This window comes from Harpia harpyja, chromosome 16, assembly GCF_026419915.1.
Source record: "Harpia harpyja isolate bHarHar1 chromosome 16, bHarHar1 primary haplotype, whole genome shotgun sequence".
Lineage (NCBI taxonomy): Eukaryota > Metazoa > Chordata > Aves > Accipitriformes > Accipitridae > Harpia > Harpia harpyja.
Genome location: NC_068955.1, coordinates 31549130 through 31575074, shown reverse-complemented (window position 1 = coordinate 31575074; position 25945 = coordinate 31549130). Strand labels below are relative to the sequence as shown.

The window sequence follows — 25945 nt, the reverse complement described above, 5'->3', positions numbered from 1 at the left end:
GCGGGGCCGGGCCGGTGTGTGGGGCGGGGGAGGCGGCCGGGCTCTGTGGGCCCGCGGCGTCTGGTGGCCGGACATTCCCTTCCCTTCCCTTCCCTTCGGGGGGATTCGGGCCGGGCTGTCGTGTCCCCCCCCAGCCCCCGAGCCTCACCGCCTGTGGGTGGGGGGACAAGGGCGTCTTCGTGGGGAGAAGCCGGGCTGAGTTTCCCCTCGGACTTCCATTGGGTTTGCTTGTTTTGTCGTTAACACCTCGCGTCCCTGCAGCCCAAAGCCTCGGTGTCCTCTCAAGGCTCTGCAGGCGTGTGTTTGTGCGTGCAGTTGTGTGGAAGCGGAGTAAGGAGATACCGTGTCCCCCAGCAACCCTCAGGAAGGACACGGTGGGTGATTGCTGTCTGCTGAGGGAAATACAAGAAATACAGATTGCGTGCTACGCTATAATAAAACGCTACCATATGCTTTGCCAAAAGCTTTTGAGAGGCACGTTACCGAGCGCCTGGCCGGGCGGTGAGCGGGCTGTGGACCGATGCCGGTTCGTGGCGGTGCGGTACGGCAGCGGTCAGGCTTCTTTCCTGATCGGGATGGAAAAGTCAGGTCCCCTTTGCAAGCCGGAGGGTAGGAGTTTAACCTGGACAGACCCACAGGTTGTTCGTACGGGAAATAACCCTGTCGGATCAGCACTGCAGGAAACATGTGGGGCCCGCTGGAAAAAGTGCAGATCCTGCACATTTTTTTGCTTTTTCTACAGAATCCAACTTTAGAAGGTTGTGGGCTGTTGGTTTTGGTTTTTTTTAAGTTTGCATTTCTTGTGTCAGTGTGGGACCCTTAGGATATGATACGTTTTGCCGAGGAAGATAGCCACCAGTCAGACCAGCGATAGCAAGAGCGTGCGAGTGTACGTCGTGGTCTTTTGGTTTCTGGGCGGGGGGTGTATTTCAAAGCCCCAGCTGGACACTGGAGATTGGGACTTGGCTGGGCAGAAGCCAGCATAGCCAAGGCTTTTGTGGGGATTTTGTTTGCACAGCGTGGAGAATGTACTATTCTGTCATGGAAGATGGGATGATTTTTCAGGATAGGTTTTTAGGTCCCTTGGCATTATGGAGTGTGGGTGGGACTGTTTCATTCCTCTGTGTCCTCTAGTTTTCTTCCATAACGTGTGGAAATACACTGGAATACCTGTCTCCCAAGACAACTTTCCTCTGAGGACTTGAAAGTCATAAAGAAAAAATGTTGGTTTTTTTCTTCCTGTTATGTATGGGTTAGATTGGCTGTCTTAGTAGTTTAGAGGACTGTGGAAATGTCTCTTTGCCTTGCTGCTTCTTTATTTTTTTTACTAGCTGCTTGGTTTTGAATCCAGCTTTTCCTCTGTGCTCTGGTTTGTTTTGGTTTTTTTTCCTTCTGATCACAGAAGCTGGAGGTGCTCGGTCTGGCTGGGGCCCTTCTGGTGTGTTTCCTCTCTAATACGGAAGAACCTGGAGAGATGTGTTCTCTGCAACTTACCCTGTCTAATCTCAAAAAGTCCACAGCAGACAGGGCTTCCACTATGCCACCTGAGAAATGGTTTAACTGTTGGACAGACCTCTCTGTTTGGCATGCTTCTCCTGCTTGGTGGCAAATCCATTCCAGAGAACCTGTCCTGATCTCTGGGATGAATTGGTCTTGTTATGTCCCCAGCTTCCTGTAATGGATTTAATTCCTTCCTTTGGGTCATTCTCTTGCTCGATCCCTCTCTTTCCTTAGTGTTTGGAGCCTTTGGAGACCTCCTCATCCCATTAGCGATGTCACTGTTTAGGTAAGTGACCCATGTTAGCTAATCTTGACCTTTCTAAACCATTCTATTTCTTCTGTGCTGTTCTGCCTTTCCTTTAACCAAACGTGCCAACAGAGCAGCCTAACTGGATGGAGCAGGCACTGCACGCTCTGGACACCATGTAGTTTGCACTTGTGTGCTCTCTTGCACCTCAAACTGTAGATGCCTGCCCAGTCTGGGAGTTCCCATTGGTCATGGCTCGCTCCGTCAGGCATATCCCTCTGTGTTTGTGTATGTTGCTTTTTATCAAGCAGTCCCAGTGTGCTGAATAGCTCAAGATGAATTATCTTTGCTTGGAGGCACTGTCTGTCCTTTTTCCTTTGGCCAAAACTATTTTATTTTCTTGCCCTTTCCCCAACGCATCCTTCTACATTATTTTCCACATTTCCAAATTAAGTAGTATCACCAGGATAAGCCTCTCCTTCTAGATCTTCCCGGTGAATGTTCAGTAAAACCAGGGGAAGTCAAGGGGATGCCAGTTTGTTCCTGTCCTTTCCTACCTTCTTAGCACTGCTGTGTGACCATCCTTCTGGTGCTTTCACTTGTTCTTGCTCAAGAGAGGTCAGCAAAATCTGTGATACTGATTGCATGTCCCCCACACCCAGTTCTGTAGTCAAAATGCTGTCCAGTTGGCATGGCATGGCATCAGGGATGATCTTGTGCCCTTCATCTTCCAAGCTTTCAGGGAGTTCTCCGTGTGTGCTTTTCCACATGCTTTCCTGTGGTACCTGAGCTGAACTAGCTGGTAGCTGCTGCTTCTTTCCCTCTTTGAAAGATGACCGTGGACAACTGTTGCTCATGGACAGCTTGGGGGGGGGGGGGGGGGGGGGGCAGAAAGGGAGCAATTTGAGTAGAAAAGGTGGTAGCACCATGCTGTTGCCAGGTGGCATAGCCTAGGAGAAAAAGGCCTGTCAGTAGTTGAGCCTAATGGTTTGACTGCCTTTTGTGTTTGGGTGAGATGAAGAAGAACAAGGCTCTTTTGAGCTGCACGTGGCTGAGGAGATAAGCCCAGTCGGTGCTCTGTCGTGCAGTATGGGGCTGGAGTCAGGGCAAGGGGGAAGAGTGTGGCCTGGCTGGAATACAAGAGGTAAGGCAAATTCAGGAGAGGAAAATACGTAGATTGGGAAGAGGGAAGAAGAGAAAGTGAACCTAACCAAAAGAAGGTGATAGCTTCTTGCAGGAGAAGGTAGTGGGCAAGAAGCAGTAGCCAGAAGGAGTGTGCAGAGGAGGGATTGGTGCTGTGCATGGAAGACAATAGCACCACAGCTCAGCCGAGGCTTGTGACCCAGAGATAACTGGCAGCAGGTTAATCTGTAGTGCAGTGTGTGCATCTTGCTGAGTGGCTGCACATGATAGAAAGCTTCCATGTGTGCAAGGCTTGATCGTGCTCCCACTGACTTCAAATGGCTAGTGACCATGTGAGGACAGTTCAATGCATGAAGAAGGGGTGGTGTACAAGCCTATGTTTTCCTCTCGTAAGTCCTCAGCAGCTGCAAAGCCTACTAAATTCATCAGCCCCTTCCAGGGTCTGTGTTAGTCTGTTGACAGTTGACAAAGCCCTACTGAGCACTGGGGAACAGTGTCCTGGGTGACTCTTCTGGTTTCCTCTTTCTAGTACCTCTTTACTTGCCAGCCACTGAAACTAAAAAATAGGGCTTCATCTCAGCTCTGTGGAAATACACTGTTTTAGACAGGTCTGTGGAAGACTTTGGTGGGAAACCAGTAGGTTAAAAATAGATCCTTCCCCTCTGAAGCAGGGGTGGGCGGGAGAGGAAGGCTGGGTTTGCAGTGGAGGGGATTAGGGTCTGTATATTGCTAGGGAATGGGAGAGCTGTACTCGCTTTTTCTTGCTACTCTCAGTGTCTCTGAACTTAGGTCTACTGGGTGTATACCAGAGTCCTAAACAAGCCAGCTGCAGTCTGTTTCTCTCTGAAAGCAGGCAGGAATGGGATTCCTGGAGCAGCTGTCTTCAGTTCTCCTGCTTTATCCTGAGTTAATGGTATCTGGGACATGCTGGTTGAGAAGGGTAAAACCAGGAGTTACTCATAGTGTTGCTTTGCCTACTAAGTTTTGTGTGTCCAGAATTATCTGTGAGGGAGTACTCACTGTTGAGAAACCAGCCCTTCTTAAAAGGAGTGCAGGCTGGGCATCTCAAACTAGACTTGGTGTGATTCTTAAAGATCCCAGGATAGGAGCGGAGATTTCCCCCAGAGTCTTTATTTTAGACCATTATCTCCTCTTCTGTTGCTGGTCTGGAAACAATCCATGCCAGAAGGGTGAAGCACTTCAATAGGGAGGCAGTGCCTGCATGCAGCGTAAAGAAACTGGTGCTGCTGCTGCTGAGCACAGACCAAGTCCTCTAAGACAATTCTGGCCTCTTCGTACACCACCACCCTCCCTGCCTCACTTCAGTGCTTGTGAGAGGCTGGAGGTGGATGTGTTGCGAGTGTTAGAGGAAGGCTGTGAATTGCCCCCATATAAAGTTTCCTTGTGCTGGTACCCCACAGCCAGGCCAATTTTGAGGAAGACGGCCAGAATCAACCAGCTGTGGGACACTGGAAGACACTGATGCCATCCAAAGGCAGCAAGGAGGAGCCAGAGACTGGATGCCAGGATGCTCGAGGTGTGGATGAGACCCAGTCCACTGAGCAGCTCAACGTGTCGCGTCTACGCAGCTCTTCAGTGGAGATCCGTGAAAAGGGGTCTGAATTCCTGAAGGAGGAGCTGCACAAAGCACAAAAGGTAAGACCCAGAGTTTGTGAGAACACCTGAGGATGGTGGTACAGATTTGAGCAGTGGGGGTTTTCCAAGAGGTGGTACTGAGGGCAGCAGAGTCTCAATGTGGCTGTGCCGCAGTCTGGAGCAGGCAGAAGAGGAGAGAGATTGAGCTGAGGTGGCCATAAAGTGCTTTGGAGCAGGACATCAGTTGCTAGGTTGACCCAAAGCCCCCGTGCCAACATCCAAATCAGTCCTGGAAACCTGCTGCAGAAAGCAGCTTGAGGCAGGCAGTGCTTACTATGGAGCCTCCTTGCTAACGGCAAATGAGCAATTCTAGCCTGAAAAGCCTGCGACAACTTCTGGAGGGATGCCTTTGGTGACATGGAGCATGGTACGGAGTTTAGCAACTGGAGTCTTGGGCTGGGAATCCGTGCCATGGTGGGGAGGAAAGGTTGTGATTGACAGGTGGAGGCAGGCAGGCATCAGCACTACTGGAGCCTGCTATGAGCTTACGCATCCCTCTCCATTTCCTCAACAGGAGCTGAAGCTGAAGGACAAAGAATGTGAGAGATTGTCAAAAGTCAGAGAACAACTGGAGCAGGAACTAGAGGAGTTAACAGCGAGCCTATTTGAGGTACCACCCTCTTCCTTTTCCCATCATTTCTTAAGCTAAGCTTACATCCATCTCCTTTAAGACAGGCTTTCCCTGAACTTCCAGCCATCGCCTCCCACAGTTTCCTCTTTCCCACTTGGAGAAGCAGAGCTGGGCAGTGCTGCAGGCAGAGCCTCAGAGCAGGGGCTTGTACCTGCTCCTGGGGAGTGTTTGCTTGCATTTCTTTCCCCTTCTAGCAGCTGTGGGGTGGCATAAAAAGCACAGTAGTTATGGGTTTGTACGTCTGGTAGCAAAAACAGATGTGGGGATGCCTGTAGCTGGAGCTAAGCATAGCTCCCTGTCCCTCTCCCATGCCTGCTCTCTAGTCTGGACAGCAGCTGCTGTGTAATAGAGATGATTCCCTGGCTCGTGTCAGCCCTTGCTTGGGGTGGGAACAAGCTGGATGTCCTCATATACTCTGCTCCAATGAGTGTTCAGAAGGCCTGTTGGTTGGGGTTTTTTGGGGTTGGTTTTTTTTTTTTTTGTAATATGATTCTTGCCAAGCTCTATCCTGGCAAAATCCCATTTAGCAGCAGCTCTAATGTCTGGATCTGACTGGGCAGTGAGGAAAGCCAGAGCCCATCTGTACCTTTGAAACACAGGCTGGTGCTGAGTGCGAGGGCCAAGAGAACATCCCCCTTCTGGAAATTTGGCTGCCTGCATTCAGGGTGAACTTAGTGATAAGTAGCTGAGGGCTGTCCCCTTCCTTTGGTGGCCTTGGACAGACTGCTTCCAGACAGCGTTGCAGGGAGGCTCCAGCTGGGACTTGCACCGCTCCCCTCTTTCTGTGGGAGATGCTTTTAAGCTAGCCTTTACCGTTTGGCCCTCACCTGAGTTACAGCTCCTGCTGTGTTGCAGCCGTGCCCAGAGCAGCGAGGGTTGGCCGCTCCACAAGGGAAGTGGGAGCAAAGTGCAATAATAAGTCAGGCAAGAGCAGTGACCTCACCAGTGGGGAGCTAAGACATGGAGCAGCAAGTCTCGATCAGGCTCTGTGCCACAAACAGCAATCAGTGTCAGAAAACAGTCCAGTGATCAAGCAGCAAGTCTGCAGTGACAACACAGGCCTGAGGTCAAGTCAGGAGGCCAAGCTAGTGTGTGTGAGTCAAGGTCAGAGTTGCAGAGGTATTGGACTGGGCACAGACACAGCTGCTACACAGCTGCGATGCAGCACAGGTGGGTGCTAATGTTAAAGCCTCAGCTTTAAAGCAATTCCCAAGGGCAAGGAGGGGCAGGCCTTTGCTTCTAGCTTTCTTCACAGCAGCCCGTATCAGTGAAAGAGGTGACCTTGGACTCAGCTAGCTGAACTCTTTAATTTAGCCAACTACACTCCTAGAAGGGGGATGCACTCCAGGCTCTGGCACTGAGAGCCTTCTCTGGGAAATTCTGGGGGAAGGCTCTTCACAGCTGACAGAGTAAAACCCTTGGATGTGGCAGTGATATCTGTCCCCCTGCTTGCTTGCCCAGAGCATGTGATATGGCAGAGCTTTGGCCTGTCCTGGTGGCTTCATGAGTTGGGGCTGCAACAGGCAGACTAAAATTCTCTCTGGTCCAGGAAGCGCACAAGATGGTGAGAGAAGCAAACACTAAACAGGCGGCGTCAGAGAAACAGCTGAGGGAGGCACGGGGGAAGGTGAGAACTGCGCTCTCTGTGACTTGATCTCTGTGCTAGGTTGGTGCCATCCCTGCTCAGCCATGGTGCTGTCTGTTGCCTGGAGGAGAGTAAAGTGCCTGCAGCTCGGTCTCTTTGAGATGCTGCATTTGCTCTGTTCCCTCTCCAGCAGACGCTGACTGAGGGGGAAAAGGCATCCTTGCAGTCTGCTGCTGATCCAGCTCCCCTTTGAGAAATGGATGCCAGGGGAACCACAGAGAAGGGATATGCTGTTTAATTGCCACAGCTGTGGGGATGGTTAGAGCAGGGAGCTGGGGAGTTGGAATTTCCTGACAAGGCTGCATCACAGGGCTGCTCAACTGGTTTATTCTTGAGGAGGGAGAAATTTCTTCTGGGTTATTGGGTCTAAAAAGAGCCTGGAGCGAAATGTGCTCAGACTGAGGAGCAGTGGGGTGGGTTCCCAAGTAGCTGCAGTTTAGCCCTCTTTAAAATTCTGGGTGATGGTGGACATTTGGGAGAATGGGGACAAGGCTTCAGGACTGGGCTTGTAGCTGATTCCCTGTGGCTTTAGTGTTTGGTGGGGTGCAGCAAGCTCGAGCTCAGCAATTGCTGAAGGTGCTGTTGACTCTTGCCTTGTCTCCTCAGATCGACATGCTGCAGGCAGAGGTAACAGCTCTGAAGACGCTGGTGATCACATCCACACCTTCCTCTCCAAACCGGGAGCTGCATCCTCAGCTCCAGAGCCCTTCTAAAGCTGTCTTCAGAAAGGGCCATGGGCGAAACAAAAGCACCAGCAGCGCAATGGTCTCAGCTGCCAGCCAGAATGTGACTCCAGAGCCAGTCAGTCATGAATGCAAAGAGGTGGGTGAGGGCCATTCACTGCATCGGCCTTAAAGCCACTGCTGTCACTGTGCTCAGGGAGGTGTGCGGCTTCTGACTCAGGCTTCCTGGAGAGCTCTGTGGTTTCAGTGTTGGGAGAAGCTGTCTGTGCAGTAATCTGGCTTGTTCCCTAAATTTGTGCTGAGGCAGGCTCTGGAGGGTTTCCATTTGTGGAGATTTCCCCTTCTGGGAAGCACGTTCAAGGCTGCGTCAGGACAACTGCTAGAGGAAGCAGTTGAGGGATCCCTGGAGGGCATGGACAGATCCAGGAGTTACCAGTGCTGAGAGTGGATGTCAGAAGTTGCTGAGAAGCCAGTTGTTCTGCTGCATCTTGACAGTTGAGTCCACTACCTGCTCTGGCGTTGATTTGCTGTTGTTTCTTCTCTCTGCCTAGTTTGGCTTGGACACCAGGACACCTCTGTCAACTTGTAGTCTCTGTCACTTGTTTTATGTTCTTGGGCATGTCACTGTTCTTCTTCTTCTTTGTAGAGTGTATATTTAATTAATTATATTTAATTCCTTCCCCACTGGAAGAAACTGGCTAGAGAAGCATACAAGGCATTTGTGAATATCTTTCAAACAAACACTGTTTAATTCCTTTCGGTGATCCTTTGATAGTCCCCCATCTGCTGTGACCGTGGGTGTAAGTAACGCTTTTTCCTGCTAGCAGGACCTTTCCATCTGGGAACTTTCCACTAGCCAGATGTGTACACAGCTGTCCCAGGGAGCAAAAAGGAGGCAGCTTATGGCACTTGGTCAGGAAGAATGAAAATGAATGAGAATGTGGTGGGGGATTATGTCTCCCTAATGATTTTTGGGGAGCTGCGGCATCTGTCATGAATTGTTGAGGGAACACGAAGGCACCTGGTCACTTGGCTTGTGTGAGTATGTATGCAGAAGGGCCGCGTGTGAAATTAATACTCTCACCAAACACGACTGTGCTGGCAACACTGGTAACGTCTGCTTTTGGCAGTGGATTCAATGAAAGTGCCTTGTCAGCTTCTGCGTAGTGCTCTTGTTGCTAGAGTTTGGATGAAATGCTTCAGGCAACATTGACTATAGCCGTTGTCCTGAGACAGCAATAGATGAAGATCTTTAACTCTGTTCACAGGCAGAGAGGAACAAAGGCTATGTCAGAAAGAAAGCCAAAGGAAAAATCAGTTAGTAACTGTGAAGGCCTGATGCACTGGTTTCTCTTGGTCAAGCAGGGAACAGTCCAGATACACTGGAAGTTGGAGTCAAATGCAGTCAGCTAGAAGCTGCTTTGGGGGCCAGGAAGAAAAAGGTTTTAATCTTTTTAAGGTCCTGTGACCTCTCCCAGTGCTAACTATTCCTCCAGTCAGAATAGAGGAGCTCCAAACTGAGAGCTCAGTTCGGTGAACCACTGACTATCCTGTAGAAGTTGCCCTCTGCTTACAGCAAGCAGAGATAACTTTTGCCTGCTGGGTAGTTAATTTTGCTGTTCTTGGCTCAGTCTCAGCAAATCTTGTGTTGACGATCTTTAGAGAAATGCTAGCTCTTGTAAATGACTGCTTGTTAAAGACTTGGACCTGTCATTTCTTTGTGTAGGTAACTTCCACATGGTGCAGATATCCTGGGGCTTAAAATCCCAGGGCTACAGCTTCCAAAGTGACTAACAATTTTATATATCAAGGGTGGGGTGGTTTTTTTTAACTTGTTAATTTCTGTCTCTCAAATTCCTTAGTGGCCTATGTGAGAGGTGATAAAAGGGAACCTGGCTTTCAGAGAGTTGGTGCTAGGTGCTCTATGGAAAAAACGTGCCCCATCTTTAACTGAGCCTAAAAATGACAGAATTTTTGTTCCCTTTTTGCACCTCAAGCTGAAGTCAAAAGGTGTGGCTTGTGGCCCTGTGATGTCTTAAGCAGCATGCTTAGTGCCCTGGAAGGGAGGACTTGAGCCTTTCTTTGTATCTTCTGTTTTGTCATGTTTTTTACCTCCCTTTCTTGCTTGTCTCTCTAAACCTTTTCCTTCACTGTCTGTCTCTTCCTCTGCCCTCAAAGTCTGGGTTACCTGCTCTCCTCTCTCTGCTCCTTTGTATCATCCCTGGGAAGGCTATCCACATCACCTATGAACCAGGCTGGCAGGCCTTGGGAGCAGATGCTTCCTCATCCTTGCAGCAGGTAACCTTTCTGGACAGCACTGGGGAGGGGTGGGACCCATCTGCCTCTCACACTTCCAGCCTTTCAGTTCTAGCTTGCTTTTATGCTAACCTGCTTTTTTTGTTTGTTTGTTTGTTTTGTTTTTGTGTGTTTCTCAATTTGTTTTTCCATCTTGTGGCTCTGAAGCTGTCTCCTGGTAGCAGGTGAGCAGTCTCCGTAGCACAGAGCGAGTATGCTAGAACCCAGACCTTTTTCAGCTTTGTTCACTTATGTTCTTTGTGTTGCTCAGCAGGGTTTCTTTAGTTTTGCTTTTCCTTTCGGCAGCTTTAACAGGATTTGCTGGCCTTTTAAGGAGATGCCCTGTCAGTCAGGTTGGTGGTTCTGCTAATGATCCATCTGGGGTTTAAATGTCAGGTCCCAGAGAGTCTCCAGGACTGAAGTATTTTCAGCCAGACAGGGATGGAGAAAGCAACCTTCCTGCTGGCTCAGGGGATGGGAGCAAGCTCTGTCCTGGGTCCCTTTCTACTGAGCAGTGATAATGCTTTCAAGCCCACCTGTAAAAGGCAATAAGCAAACATTAGAATAGGGAAAGCTGTTCCTACTCTGAGTTCTCTTTGAGAGAGCTCCTTTCCTACACTCAGCTTGCCTCTGCAAGCCTGTGTGGTTGCCCAGTGTTCCCATTACTTCTGTGACTCCCCAAACACCAGAGTTCTGGGCTTGGAGTGGTCTTTAAAGGGCTGGCATACCCTGTGAGCTCATACTTGGGCTCACTGAATGTAGTCCTGCTGATGGCTGTTTCTTAATATTTCCAATTCATCCTTTTCTGTAGCAATCTTTTCCTTATAGAAGGGTTCTACCTCCTGTGTCCTGAGTGCCATTGCCACTGTGCTTTGCCATTCAGCTGCTATTGTCATTCCTGCTATGAGCTGAGTGGGCACTTGGTCTGTTTGGTGGTTGTGCGGTGGCTTTCCTGCAGCAGAGGTGCTGCCCTGTCCTGGAGGAAGATGGGATAGAGAGGTGCCTGCAGGTTTCTGGCAGAATAAGTCCAGTATGGCTGTGTTAGTGTGGGTGGGAGATGAAAGATCCTTGGAGCAAGCCAGCTTCCCTCAGACACTTCTGTGATGTCTGAGCCTTTCTAGATGCCAAAGCACATGTTTTTAGTTAGGTTACCTGGATGGTAAGAGATACCTTCTGATATGGTATCTCTCTCTCCACCCACCTTCCTTCTTCCTGCTCCTCTTGGACACTTGCTGCAGGTCGACTCCATTTTATTTGCTGAGTTCCAGGCCTGGAAGGAATCTCCAACTTTGGATAAATCTTGCTCCTTCCTGGACAGAATTTATCGAGAAGATGTAGGACCTTGTCTGGACTTCACTAAGCAGGAGGTGAGTGCTGGAAAAGAAGGACAAAACCTGTGCAGTCTGGCAGTGCCAAACTTGCACCTTTTATGGAGGTGTCCTCTGCACATTCATATCTGCATTCATTTCTCTTTGCTGCAGCTGTCGGAGCTGGTGCGAGTGGCTGTGGAGCAGAATACACTCACCATTGAGCCGGTTGCTTCCCAGACACTGCCTGTGGTGAAAGTGTCAGCAGAAGAGTGTGGTGGGCCAAAGTAAGGAACCATGCTTATGCTCTCTCGTCCTCTCCTTGCTACTGGTCTTTCTGTACCGTCTAGCGGAGTTTGGCCAGGCCTTGCTCAGTCAGTTGAGTTGAACAGTTGAAAGGACTCAGTTGAGTGTTCTCCTAGCCTATGACCAGTGGTAGTTCGGCTCAACTCTTCACGTGAGAAGGGGAATTAGCTCGGCTGATGTACTGTAGTTGACTATGTTGGGGGGATAACCTAGTGATGTGTTAGTGCCCTTGGCTTGGGAGAGGGTTTTGGTTTTTTGCCTTAAGGTAGCAACTTGTTTAATGTTCTCTGAAGGAGTGTTTGTGCATAACCTAGGGTGAAAGGATTAAGTCAGAGCTGCATTATCTCATGTTCTTGCACCGTGTGAGGTCTGAACTTGCCTTGCCCTCCTGACCTTGCTGGTGCACCAGGTGGGCTTGAGCCTAGGTCAGAAGAGATCTCCTCTTGCTGCATATCATCTTCCCCACCTGATGCTGATCACTTTGCCATCAGAATTTGGGCTATGACTGCTCCAGAGCTTGTGTGACTGTATCTGATGTGACAGACAACTTGAGATTGCCTCAAAGAAGAGGAGCACTAGCAGGAGTGACGTGATATTCCAGACGAAGATAGGGGATTTTGTTCAGCTATTGAATTTAAGTTCAGTCAGGGCTCTCTCTCTTTCTTCTTCCTTCCCTTACCTTCAAGCAGAGGACCTTCTAAGTGAGGGTGTTCAAGTAACAGTAAATGCTGCTCACATGCAGGTTTCCTACCACTCTCTTCTGAGTTTTCTGTCATCTCTAGGCAAATTGTTCCACGAGTATGTCAGGCCTGTTCCAAGAACAACCCATCCTGTGTTTATCTTTATCGGTTTCCTTTTGATTTTTTTTTTTTTTTTTGTGTCTTCACAGTGGGTTCCGGTCACAAATTGTAACGTAAGTGAAGTATTTGTTTTTCAGTCAGTGATCAAAGATCTCTAATCCATTAACAAGTTACTAACTTAGTGCAATTTAGCAGCTTTGAGGCTAGAGCTGAACTAAGCTAACTTCTTAACCCTGTTTAATTTCTACCCAGACAGGATGGTAAGGAATCTTGCTATTGGCAATAAAGGACCCAAAAGGAATTCGTTCCCTTTTATTTCCCAGATGCAAACCACTGATTTTTATGGCAACTTTGGACATGCTATGAACCAGGAAGCAGAAAGCTGGGGTACCTGCGCAAGCTGGGACCTACCAGACCTACTGGTCTGTACCCTACTGTACAGACCTCAGTGCAACAGTTTGAGGAGTCTGGACAGGCAGAGACCAAGTTGGCCACTATGTGACATTGTCTATATAGCATCAGAGCAAAACGCTGGCCAGGAGGTGCGAGGACAACTGGCTTTCATGATAGCATGTCTGGCAAAGTGCCGTGGGGTGTGTAGAGCGCTGACGGGCAGGTGTCCAAATGCTGTGGGTTAGGTGACTTCTAGCTACAGTTGTGATAGCTGGGGTTACATCAAGTGGTATCAACCAAGCTAAGAGTGACCAGCAGTAGTCTCTTTTTCCAGTGTGCTGCAATGCTCAAATTTAGGACCTCTTAAAGGTATCTTGTTTACAAAGGTATCGGTCATCCTGCACCTCCTGAGGATTTGATCCCCGAAAGTTGTGTTAATCATTGGGCAACTATTACTTCTCATTGCTTCTGAACACTTACAGCCCATGCTTCTACTCTTAGCTAGTATTTGCCTTGATAGCAGTGGAAAGCAAGCACAGAGACATGCTCAGAAGCTCTCTGAAACATCTGCTCTTGTGTGTTGTCATCTTTCATGGCCCACAGAGCAATTTTTTGCAGCTGGGGAGCTATGTCCCTCTTCCCACCATGCAGGCACTAAGCCTCTGGGCAGTGTGGTGATGACTATGCAGCAGAAAATTCTGCTTTACTGCTTTAAGTGGTGATGAAGGAAGGGCAACTGGCTGCTGCTGGGAACCATTTGTCTTGCAAATAAGGGAAGGAAATGGCAAGAAAATAGAGGCATGCTTCACCCTTGCTGATTACATCTTTTGATGGTCTCCCTGGGAACTGAGCTGTCTTGAAAAGACTATTTTCTTCACTCAGTCTGAAATCTTCTTACAATTGTGAAGCCAAGCTTCTTCCCTCTCTGCACAAGAAGGGATTGGCTTGTTCTTAGGAACTGCGAGCCTTATCCAAAGCCCCCTGAAGTCAGTACAAAGTCACTCCATGTGGCTTCAACTAGAGTAGCTTCAAATCAGGCCCAAATTAATTAGTAGGAGCCTAGCATAGAGGCTGCAGTGTGGCTTGTTTTGAGTTCTTAGCATGAGCAGATTCTGCTCAAATGCTGGATTTACCTCTTTTGAGACCAGGTTTGGGCCCCAGACAGAATGTTTGCGTCTCATCAGGAAAGCTGATACACCTGAGCAGAACTCCTTCAGCAAAAGCCTTGCCTGGAACATGGAGGAGATGTGCAGAGGCCAGATGGCAGTTGTTATACTCTGCTCCAGCCTCACCTCTTTAATAATTTTCTGTGGTTTTGTCTTGGGCTGTCTGCCAGGGAAGGGGTACAGCCTTGGTTTGCTTGGGCGTGGAATAATTCATGGTTCCAGATATTTAGCCTACGGTCTCCTAAACTTGCCATTTATGGAATCTTTCTAGGAGCAAAAGGCTCATATCAGCCATGGTTTTTTAATTCTTCATGCTGACTGACACAGGTCTGGCTTCTGAGCTCCCACTTCTATCTCTTTGGAATAGTCTTGCGGTTGTTGAATTGGTGTGCTCTGCTCTGCCACCAGATTGTTGAAGGCTGAAGTGTTTTTTCTTTGTCTGCAGGAAATGTGCTCTGAGTGGCCTCCCCAGGACCTGCAAGCACCGCATCATGCTGGGGGATTCTGGGAATTACTACTACATTTCACCATCCTGCAGGGCCAGGGTGAGTCCTTCACCTTCTCAGGGTGCCTCAGCCCTCCAAAATTGTTCCAAGCCCTGAGATGGAGGAGCTCTTGAGGGTAAGCCCTCAAACTAAGACCTGTGGGGCTTGAGTTTGTTCCTGAAGTTGGGGTGGCTCTTGGTCAATGACTAGGGTGCAGGTCTCCAGCCCTGCCTCACGCTCCAGTGCTCTGCCTTGTGTTCCTTCAGTGTGTTTGCTTTCCATGGTTTGATTCAGGACAGGGATTTGATTGTTTTGTTTTATTATTATTTTTTAATTTTCCTTTGTAAAACACAGTAATTGTCTGCTCTTTAAATGCTGGCTCTTGTTATTGTTCCAGTACAGATCAGTGACTCAAATGGTTATGAGAACAAGCTGTCCTTTCTTTGGAGGGAAGGGAGAAGGTGAATGATTTGTTAATGTTGCTGTTGGGGCTCTGATTCAATGGAGCATATTAGAAATTTATTCTTTCCTGGATTGTGAATCAGAAGAGCTGATCCTGCAACATGTGGCAATTTCTGAGACAAAAAGTTGGTTTTGTGCATGGACTTAAGTCGACTAATTTTTGTCACTTGCACCAGAGCACTGTAATGTGTCATGAACGCCCTTACGTCCCTGCACACACACTTTCTGCTCAAACCTTTAACTCCAAAGATTTTCATTCAGTTGGAGAACAGTGCTCTTTGAAGGAAGACCACAGACTTTGCTGCCACATTAAGTAGTGATCACTTGTGTCTCAAATCTGCAGTAGATTGGAGTTCCTGTGCAGTGTCTCGTGGATAGTGCAGTATCTTGGGACAGGATTGCGGATGCCCAGAGAATGCTGACTTTTTTTTTTTTTTTTTAACCAGCTTTCTTCCTATCTCTTTCCATCTGATGGTATGTAGTACTATTTCTCAGGTGCTGAACAGTAAGAGCTCTCCTGCTGGGTCCTGTGCAAGCCTCTTGACAGGCAAAGCATTTCTGTAGCTGACTCCTTTTTCTCTCTCTCCCTCAGATCACAGCGGTGTGCAACTTTTTCACGTACATTCGCTATATCCAGCAGGGCTTGGTGAGGCAGGACGGTAAGAGGGGGTAGTAGCTGGCTGCGGGGGCGGTGCTGTCTGTGGGACATTGGGAGGAATTAAGAGGTCCGATTCAGCTTGACAGGAATGGGGCCAGCTTGGGGTACCCTGAACTCCCTGTGTCTTTGAGGAACAGTTAAATAGCAAAAGAGAGGCATGAGCGGGAGGAATAGACGCACCCATTCCTTGCTCATCAGCTTGTTGGGAGCTTTTCTCTGGGTTGGAACTGGTAAGGGGTAACCTTATGGGCCTCTCCTGCTAGACCATCCAGCCTGTCTGCTTCCCTCACTTTGGGGATGAGACTGGCTGGGCTGCGCTGAGAGCACAGCATAACATGAGGTGATGTGCAGCTATGCCTTGCTTACTGATTTTTTTGGTTGGGTTTTGGTTTTGTGGGGGTTTTTTTCTTTTTTTTTTCCTCTTCCTCTTCCCTACTCCCTTTTTGCTTTGCAGTGGAGCTGATGTACTGGGAGGTCATGCGGCTCCGGAGGGAGATGTCTCTGGCCAAACTTGGGTTTTATCCCAGTGAGATGTAAGCGGAGGCCTGAGCATGGAAGGAAACTGCTCCTGTATGAACGGCTTGTCAAACGTAGTCTGCCAAACAGATTAATGCAGTGCCTCTCCTGCAGTGGGCCTTACTCCTCCCCACCCTCCCTCTGCCTGAAGCTGATCAAGGAGCAAGAAGCACAAGTTCCACCTTCAGCTGTCCCACTTCTCCAACTGTGACTGGAATGCAGCTGCCAAGCTACTCCCTCAGAGCTGGGCTGGCCCTGGCTGCTCTGGGGTAGCTGTCTATAGACTGTCCTCTATGGAGTCTCCTATATGCAGTGTATATCCTTTTTGTTTTTTTTTTAAACTTTTGTTTTTATATGCAGTCTGCTTTGGCATAGTCTGAGGGCAGCCCTGTGCAAGGCAGGAGTCCTGGACCTTCTTTGTACGCAAGTCTTTCAGGACAGATGCTGGCTGTCTGTCCATCTATTCCACTCATCCTTTGGGGTGGAAGGTGCTGTGCCCAGCTGTACACCTAGGTCCTGCTGACCACTTACTCCCCGAATGGCCCTGTAAATGCCAGCAGCATGCAATAATCTTATGGAGAGCCATGAACAGCCTGTTTCCAAGTATTTCCTTGCTCCTTTTAAAGGAGCCTGCAAGAGAAGCTTTCTGCCAACTGAGTCACAAAGAGGGATTTGTTTCTGGTTTTAGCTTGCAATTTGGCACTGGGTAATCCAGGCTGGGGGAGCAGCCGGAGCAGAGGCCGGAGCTGTGCACCTGGGGCCTTCGGCAGAAGAAAGCGAGCTGGGAAATTGTGTAACTCACAGCTGGCCACGGCTTGGCTGCAGTCGGTGCAGGATGTTTTCTCCTGGTCTAGTGAATCTGCTGCAGTTGTCACAGGCAGATGCCGACCTTGACAGGCAGTGCCCTGTGACAGTCCTTGGTGCAGAAGTCCTTCCCGCATGGTGCTCTTAGGTACAAACCTCACCCACAAACAGATGCCTTTGAGCTTTTCCTGCTCTAAGGGAGCTTTGGGCAGTACTGTTCCCACTGTTTAGATGGAAACCATGGTCCCAGGCTGGGTTCTTTGTCTGCAGGAGGAGCACGCCCAGGCTGGGCACTGTCTTGAGGCCCTGAGATTTTCTCCCCAGTATTACATCAGACCTAGAGATGCATGTGCCCTGGGAAACCCAGCTTCTCCTGGGCTACCATCTCCAGTGAGGAGATTTGAGACATCTGTGTGTGGACATGAGGGATGTGGCTGCAGTTCAAAATGTGCTGGGAAGGATGTCACTAAAGTTGTTGGAAAGCAGAGGCTCGCTACAGCTTGAGCTCAGGCTTGTCTGTACAGAACTGTGTTAAAGCCATGACAGTGTTTTGTAGCCAATTTAGCCTTTTTTTCAGTGACTGTGGAATCAGCTCAGCCACCACCCACCCTGGAGGTTTCATCTCATGTGGCATGTCTGCATTCTTGACTGCCGTGTCACCCTGTCCCTCTGCCATCATCATAACTCCCTTCTTAGCAAGTTGGTGCCCAGAACCAGATCACCATCCTCAGCTCCATTAAGTTTCATCCTTTCCTGGGAGATGCTACAGGAGGAACTCTATCTTCAGTGGAAGAAAATTAACTGAGCTGCTGTGGTTTTGTCCAGGGGAGGGAGGAGTAGACAGGGAAGACAAAAAGTTTTTGGTTTGGAACTTAATACAAGGACAGATCCACAGCAGATCTGAGAACCTTCTGTGGAAGACCCCCATAAGCACAAGCTTTCCTGTCACTGAGCACACTTACAGTACGCTGCTGAGTTGCTCCTCAGGGGACTCCTTTCCTTATAGCTATATTGGCATACGGTATTTTTTTGCCAAGGGTTAGTAGCTTAGTGAAACATGAGTCGTCATCCCCAGAGCTGGGAGAACACATTCCTGACAATACATACTAACTTTGAATCCACCTCCTTCAGCTCAGGAAGGGCTGACCTGCAAGTCCAAGTTGTTACCACCCCAATTCTGCTTTTGGTTCCCACGGCTGGGTGCCCCAACTCACGCTGCTCACCCTAGCTAGATGAGTGTGTACATCTGCTACTGTTCACCAAAGGAGTATGTTTCAAATGTGGAGTAAAAGCCTGGAAAGTACATCTTTGGGTAAGAGTCTGGCTGGGTCTTGAGCTAGTGATAAACCTGTATCTCTTTTGGTGGTGTCTTCAGACTTGTAGCAAGTTGACATCAGCTTTTCCAGAGGAGAGAATAGAAATGCTTTTTCCCAGCTGCAAATTTCAGCTCAGGTAAATTCTATCCTTGGCAGTTTCTCCTTGTATCTGTTCCCCCTGACCTTTTGATCTCTACATGTCATCGTGTGCCATTAGCTGCTACATTGCACAACAGACGTGGCTGCACTGCAGCACTGGGAATGAGATGATCTCTATGTAGGAGACGTTTTGGTTTGTGGGATTAATTTTCCCCCAGTGTCACTTTGTAAAGCACTTTGAGATGAAAGGAATTAGAGAAATGCATTGTATAAGGTTGTCTTACATTTGAAACAAAGCAGAGAGAACAATTTGTAAATTAATATGAAGTCACTCCGTTAACAGCGGGATGGTTGCACCCTGCTCTTTATTAAAGGAAAATAAACATTTGTTATTAACCTCTTTAAAGGTCTGATCGCAGTTGTTGGGTTGGTTGGGGGTGTGTGCTCGGTAGCCAAGAGAAAAATCAAGTTTGGCTGGCATTGTGGTCTGTGCTTGTCCTGCTGCTGTGTGCCCTAAGGGACGGGGTTTTAATGCTTTTCTTCATCAGTCTGCCCCTCCTGTAGCTGGCTGCTCCCTGACTTCCCCAGGGGACTAAGTGACAGTGTTTTGGTAGCAAACAGAGTTTTATCACAAGTATTTCTTGTGACAAGGCAGGCCTGTGTGGTTCGTGCTGAGCAAGGCTGAGGTCTCTTCCAGCTCTGCTGTGGTCTGGTTCAGTTTACTGGCTTGAAGCATTGCGTGGGATATGCTGGCTGTCCCAAAGGCTGGTTGATTCAACGATCTTCTTCCTTCCTCTTTCCTTGCAGGGCTGAGCAGTCTCCTGCTTTTCCTATCAGCAGGTGGAAGCAGAACTGCGGAGAAGTCAGGGAGAAGTCAGACCTGCCAAAGGAGAGTCCATGATCAACAGGATCCACCACTGCCTTTCAGAAGCTGCTGTTACCAATGGGCCCTTAGTGGTGTAGAGTGAATGGTTCTCTTCTCTGGAGACTTTTGGATCACGGACTCTTCTTTGGCCGGTCTTCCCTTGGCTGCGCGGGGGCCTGGGGCTTTGGATGCAAAGGCAGGAGCTGGCAAGCATGAGTTGTAGCGGCGCCGGGGACTGAGCTTGCTCCTGCTGTTCAGGTAATTTTCCCCTGCTTTTAGCTGCAACTTGATTTGAAAAAGGCTGCCTTTTCTTATTAAAAAGGTAGGTCCAGCTCCTGCGGGCCCTTTCTTGTCCTTTGTAGAAGGAGAAGGGGGACTGTGGCTGGATTCCCTTGGCCCCAGCCCCTGTGCAGCTCTCCATGCCACAGCAGAGGCAAGCACAAGTGAGAGATGCCAGCTGGTTGTGGGCACAGCGTGTACCTGCCCTGCAGCAGCAGCAGCTCTCAGACCCTCCGAGTTGGGAAGCTGGGTCGCTCTAGCTTCACTAAAGTAATTTTTCTCTCCTCCTGCATTTAGCTGTGGATATTAACACGGGAGATCTCTTGTCATCATCTCTTGGTGATGGCAGTGGAGGGAAAAAGCAAAACATCAAAGGCCTTTGGGAAATGAAGCAGAGGTACAGCCAGAGCAGAAAACAGGATTAGACCTCATGCTGGTACTGGTTCTGGGACCTGGGGCTTCTCTTAGACTAAGGGTAAACTTGCATGAGGATGAGTAAGAGAAAGACTGGTCCCAGGGAACCTTGTGTCTCTGCGTGAGGCAGGGTGAGTGAGCAGTGCTGAGGTTCTTCCCAGCATGGGGCAACGAACCTCTGAACCCCCATGGGCTTCCTCTGGATTCGTGCTTGAGGCAAGGGTGGTCAGGCCTTTGCCATTTTTCTTGTTTGCATGCAATCCTGAGACCCAGTCGCTGACGCTTGCTATGACAGCGTGACAGAAACATCACTGTAGCCTTCTCCACACTGCGTTTAAAGCCAGGAACTGGGGTCCTGTGTCCTCCCTACTCAGAGTGCCCTGAGACACTTAGCCAGGCCCCCAAATCTCCTTGTCATCCTTTTCCCTTTCCATTCCTGTGTAAACGTGGGCATTGTTGCCTTCCTCTGATGGGATGAGCTGCTGCTCTCAGAATTCCCTGTCCTGCTCAGGTTGGTGAGGGTCCATAAGCTTTTCCCTGTCGGGATTCGCACTCATTGGCATTTGACATCATGGGAGGGAGAAAACCAGCGCCCAGAGGAAGGGGCTGCCACCTCTGGGATGCGAAGAACCCCAACAGATAGCAGCGATGCTTACCCAAAGGTACTGTGCCTTATTCTAAAGCGATGTTCTCATTTTTCAAATAGCGTTACCATTTAATAGGACGAGTCGTCTAGGCATGGAGAAGGAAACCAACTGGTGCTGGCAAGGCAGGAACAGAGCTGGTGGTGGGTGCCCGTCCTGCCCGTGCCCTCGCTGCCAGTGCTGGAGCAGAGCAGGGGTGGGAGCGGAGGGGAGCTGCCGGCAGAGACACAACAAATCCCCCTGGATGGTTTGGGGCTTCAAGGAGGAGATAGCAGGCAGCTGCCAGGGCCAACAGCAGATATGATGGAGGAATTAGAAGGGCTGTCCTCCTGCCAAACTCAGAGCTGTGTCTGCACGTCCCTTCCCTGCTGGGTCCGGAGTGAGCTGTTTGTGCTCAGGTGACTGTAAAGTTGCACCGTGCTTTTTGGCTCCTGAGCTGTCCTGCGTTAAGCACCTACGTTTTGAATTGAGAGCTGTCGCCAGAAAGGGTTATAATTTAATTTTTTTTTTTTTTTTTTTAATTTAGGATCCTCTAGATTCTGTATTAAAACGTAATACAAGAATCTTTGCTCTTTGCAAGGGAGAGTAGCCTCTCCTCTTTTTCTCCGGAGGTTTGGTCCTACCCTGTGCAACATGGTCATGCAGCCACAAGAGGGCACAGGCAGACCAGGCAGGGACTGTCCCCCCTCGCTGGTCACCCTGCGAGGATGGAGCATTTCCAGGGTCCTCCCTCGCTTCTGCTCCTGCCTCTGAAGGCATCCCACCTGCTGACTTGTCTTCTGCAGCCTCTTCTTAGGTGTATTTCTGCAGCCTTCCTCCCCTGCTGGCAATGGGAATTGGCGTTAGATGGGTGCCGTTCTCCTTAGGCAACTGGAGAGTAAGTCTGTGATGTGGAAGGGAGAGGAAGGATTTGGATTTCTTTAAGGGATTCTTGGTTAAGCCTGAAGAACATTGCAAAGCACTGAGGATGGCCAGGTGAGAGACTGTGAATGTTTTGCTATGTCTGGGTCTTTAGGTGTGACGTCCTCACTAGAATCGGCAGGGATTGCTGTTCAGAAACTTTGCTGTGGCTGGGAGCTGAACCATGAGGTTGGTGCCCAAGTTTCTATGCTCTGAGAAGACATCAGCCCTGTCCCTTATCCCTTCTGCCCACCTCTTCCACCAGAGCTTTCCTGCTGGTTTCCCTCTCAAAAATAAACCATGGTTCAGTTGCCAGATCCTCTCCGTGTCCTTTGAACAGAGTCTCTGGGTCCCTTGTACATGTTGCTGTATGAATAACATTTCTCCTTGCGCCCATTTGCCCCACAACTTAGGGCCTGCTAACCTGTCCTGGGCCAAAAAAGAGCTTCAACCGGATGGCAGGTCAAACATCTCACTTCGTAGATGTGTTTGACTTGCTTTTGAAGGACAATGAGCAAAACCATCAGAGAGGATTTTGTTTTCCTTCCTCCCTTCCTCCTAAATCCTTTTTCCCTGCCATAAAGCATAAAGGTGGTTTTATATCACATCTGGACTTCCATGTCCATAAACCAGCCTTTGTGCAATTCCTCTTGCATTCTCACGCTCTGTAAGTAGAAAAGAAAGTGTGTGTGACCTCAATCTTTTCTTGGAGCTCGTAAGGGAGAGAGCAAGTGGGAGCTGACTGCCTATTTGCCCTGGAGATGCCCTAGTAACTGTAGGACCAGCGAAGGGTGTGCTGTGAAGGATAGTGGTCCTCAGTCATCCCTGTGATAATTCATGCAGAGGCTTGGCCACCTTGAGTAATGATGTTTTATGGTAGTACTATAGGTATATAGGCACCAGGACAAATGTACACATAGCTTGATAGCACGTCCGTTGTGCCACCAGCGTCTTCATCAGCAGGCTGTGATGTTTGTTAGTATTGTTAATAACCAAATTTTCAGGATGTGAGGCATCTTGGTGTGGCACCAGAACGCAAATAGTCTGGCAGTTCCAGCAAAAGCTACTAGAGCTCTTCCTGTGGTTTTTTTTCCTGCACTGGTTCTAGTGTAAATTATCCTGGGTGGTATCAGTTCAGCTACCTGTCTTGGAGCTTTACTTTCCCCATCTGTCAAACTGGGAGATGATTAGTTTCCACCATGAGGTGGATGTTTGGGCCCCAGCATTTAGGACAGCTTCTATCTAGAGCTCTAGTAGGAGTGATAAGGTGTGCGTATGCTTGCTATATTTGGTCTACCTGTATGTGAGGCTCTGAGCATTTGTGCATGTATTCGTGGCTGGGAGGGATAAGGGTCTGCAGGTCCAGAATGAGGCATCTTAACCTGGACTGCAAAGGAGCTTGGGTTTGGAAGAGAAAAGGGAAATTTTATATCTCTGATGGAGGTTAGTGTTGTGTGTAATGAGGCGCTTTTAGGTACTTAGATGTTAATACATGTTTAAGTGCAGAATCTAGGAGACTTTGAATGGCAAGAAGAGAGAAACCAGGGTAAGGGACCTAGAGATTTGGTTGCTCATGGCAGTTCCCTGGGTCAGCTGGTCCCGTGCTTTACACTGCCTTCAAGGTTACACAAGGTTTGCACAGGGCTGTAAATCAGGCTGTCTTTGCACAGTCGGTCAGGCTGTCCCCACATGCACAGAGAGATGTATGTTTCCAGGAACCAACAAACGAAAGATTTTTTTGTTTGTTTCAGGTGCAGACAAGGAGAAGGGAGGAGGTAAGCAGATGGCCTCAAAAAAGTCAGTTATTTCAAAGCTTTCATGATGACTAGTAACCTTCTTTTATGACAAATCTGTCAAACCAGTGAGGATTACTGCAGAATAGACAACACTACATCAGCGAGGGGGAAATTCCAATCGGTTCAGAAATCTGGGGAGCGTGGCCCTGCCAGGAAGAAGTCAATGTCCTGGCACAATTCCTAATGTGCACGTGGCACTGAGGGCTGGGACTGGTCAGCTCTGTCAAAGCACCACGTTCCTTATAGGAGCAGTCCCAGTGGTACCACTGGTGCTGGAAGCCAAGAGGTCAGTTTTGCTATTTATCATGTCAATATTTCCACGTTTGTGCGAGGGTTATTGGGCTGAGCCGAAAAGAGCTGAAACATTGACTTTGGCCAGCCTGTTAAAGCAGATGGACTTTGTGCTGGTTTACCTAACACTGGCAGGATTGTCAGAAGCCAGAACAGACCCCCAGTGGGGTAATTCCCATTTGCAAGAGATGAATTGAATAGCTAGCAAGATGCCTTCTAGCCCTGTTTACCCCGTGGCTGTAACGATACCCTTCAAATTTTGGTCACCGGTGAAATGCTATAGTTGCACGCCTGTTGCTGGGGGCTAGGTCAAGCAGAAGGCTAAAGTGTGCCGTTATCTACTTTGTCTTGAGGTCAAGTGGATGGGGCTCAGTGGACAGTGAGGGCCCTTCCAGAAGGGCTGATGTCTGCCACAGAGAACTGTGGTAAAGCAGCTGCAAAGACTGTGCACCACGGAGCTTGGCGAAGCAGCAAAGGATCTTCTGCATCCTCTTCATAGCAGGTGTCCAAAGAGACCAACCCCTCTCTACTTATCAAGTAATAGTATATTCTGTGGGTTCCTCCATCACGGGGGATCTGGGCACACATTGTGGCAGAAGGCATTGAGGTGAAGAACAGGGAAAGCTTTAAATAAGGTATTTAGTGGGCAGTGGCAGGAGGCAAGCCAGGGAACGTGAAAGGAGATGAAATCAGAGAGAAGCAGCAAGACTCAGTGGTGGATATTGTTGGAGGGGAACTCGTGCTGGGTCGCTGGCGTGATGGGGGAATTCATAACTCGGTATGATTTCACTAGTGAGATGGCAGGTATGCAGTGCACAGCCTGAAGAAGAGAGAAGTGAAAGAGCTCATTTGGAGGTGAATTAGAAGGGAAAGAGAATGTAGAGAAAATGAGACTAGGTCTAGTTGTGGGTTGGCTGTGAGGGGAAGAAGGGCAAATCTGAGCTGACAGTGATGCCTTTGTTCAGGAGATGTGATAGCACTAGCTAGTTAAAAGTTTGGGAAAGTTTGGGAAGGAAAAGGTAATTCTTAGCTTGCTTTTGGCCAGGTTGAACTTGAAATGATTCCCCTTGTAGGAGAAGATATCAGGCTGGGTTAGCTGAACAGGAAAAGTTGAGTCATTGGTACATGTCTGATTACTTACAAGTAACTTCAGTGACGGAAAAGCGGTTCACAGCCATTTGTGCAGGAGAAGCCCCAGAACAGCTCCCCATGGGATGGTCTCAGAGAGGGGACCTGTGAAAAGGAAGTTGAAAGAGAAATTGGAGGTGGTTCCTAGAAAACTTTGCAGTGAAAACTCTAGCACTTATGTACTACTTAGCTTTCAGTGATATTCGCGTGGGCACGCAGAACCTCATGAGCTTTTTAACTCAATGTACCATACCAGAGACTTCGTTAATGTTTCCTATTTATGCTTTCACTTGAGTTCTGGGACTGCAGGTTTTCCTCTGGCAGATGTAGACATGGTGTTGGCTCAAGGACAGCTCTTTGCCCTTAATTCCCCTGGCCCATTGTGCTAATTCTGCTCTGTTAATCACCTTAGAGTCAATTTAAGATGCCTCATGCCAGTGGACATGTATGTCCGTCACGACTGAAAGACACCTTTGCTTTTTCTGCAGCAGAATTGCAGCTGAGGCTGGAAGAGATGACTTGTCCGTTGCCTTTGATGACCTTCCCCTTGGTCAGGCCACCTGCTGAATGTCAGTAGACAAAAATGATAAGGAATGAAGCACGAATCCAGCTTTCAGTTAAACTGATGATAGTGCAGTGGGCTTGACAAATAATGTTTCAGTGGGAATTGCAGCAGTGTCTAATGGTCCCACAAGTGGATGACCTTTTGGACAGGTAAAGTGCTGGGACCACCCAAAAAGCCTGACAGCTCTGACTTGCATTAAGCCTAAAGACTCTTCTACTTCTACACTAGGAACACTAACAGAGGGGATGTGAGGACCAAATCTTGTTCATCTAGCATGGAAATGATATGCATGTGCCTGAGAGAAGACCTCACGTTTAACCCCCTGTTTAGGTTGTCTTTCCAGCCCCTCATTCTTCTGACCAGACCATTGCATATCCATGGATTTAGTGATACTTCACTCCTGGTTTGCAAAAGGACTCCTGGTGTGACAACTAATTTAGATGCATCAGACACTACAACAAGCTCCTTAAAATCCTCAGTGACTCTGTGAAGATTTGAGAGTTTCCCTGTGGCTCGTAGTCCTCCAATTATTTTGGCTTGGGCTGGTGCTACTGGGTCCATGACTGAGTGATGGGATAAAACTTACCTCCTTTGCAGCAGATGGTTCTTTCATTTCACATGCAATGCAAATATCACAGGATATTTGCACAGAGGGAAGAAAACTCTGGAGATAATTTAGTCCTTCTCCCTGTTCATAGCTGGGCTATATTTGAGTTAGGTCAGGCCAGCCAGTGCCTTATCCAACCGAGTTTTGAAAACCCAGAAGTAATTTTGCTGTTGTCAGCAGTAGTGTCACTAGCTTCTCTTCATTATGCTGATTGTAAAAGCCTACCTTTACTCATTCAAAATGCACAAATATCTTAAACCCTCTTACTGCAGCATGTGTGTTCCCACAGTCTGACTTGCCCTCGCTATCTTGGCAACAACACATCTGTGAGAGCCTTTCTGAAA

General features: G+C 48.7%; 1 protein-coding gene across 10 annotated transcripts in view; it reads left to right on the top strand.

Annotated features, from left to right (window-relative positions):
- RAB3IL1 (RAB3A interacting protein like 1) overlaps positions 1 to 18518 on the top strand; it is a 31985-nt gene extending 13467 nt beyond the window's left edge. For 3 of the 10 annotated variants that reach the window (XM_052811739.1, XM_052811734.1, XM_052811738.1), the window contains 12 exons: positions 1735 to 1786; positions 4312 to 4546; positions 5061 to 5156; positions 6727 to 6804; positions 7429 to 7644; positions 9684 to 9803; positions 11039 to 11167; positions 11282 to 11394; positions 12303 to 12326; positions 14218 to 14317; positions 15312 to 15378; positions 15832 to 18518. In XM_052811739.1, the coding sequence (XP_052667699.1) occupies positions 1773 to 1786; positions 4312 to 4546; positions 5061 to 5156; positions 6727 to 6804; positions 7429 to 7644; positions 9684 to 9803; positions 11039 to 11167; positions 11282 to 11394; positions 12303 to 12326; positions 14218 to 14317; positions 15312 to 15378; positions 15832 to 15914 (1275 nt within the window). In that variant the 5' untranslated portion in view covers positions 1735 to 1772 and the 3' untranslated portion in view covers positions 15915 to 18518. Of the gene's footprint in view, positions 1 to 1734; positions 1787 to 4311; positions 4547 to 5060; positions 5157 to 6726; positions 6805 to 7428; positions 7645 to 9683; positions 9986 to 11038; positions 11168 to 11281; positions 11395 to 12302; positions 12327 to 14217; positions 14394 to 15311; positions 15379 to 15831 lie in introns of those variants that run through there. The other 7 variants (XR_008238796.1, XM_052811740.1, XM_052811736.1 and 4 more) reach the window with 7 other exon arrangements.
- The last annotated feature ends 7427 nt before the right edge of the window (positions 18519 to 25945 follow it).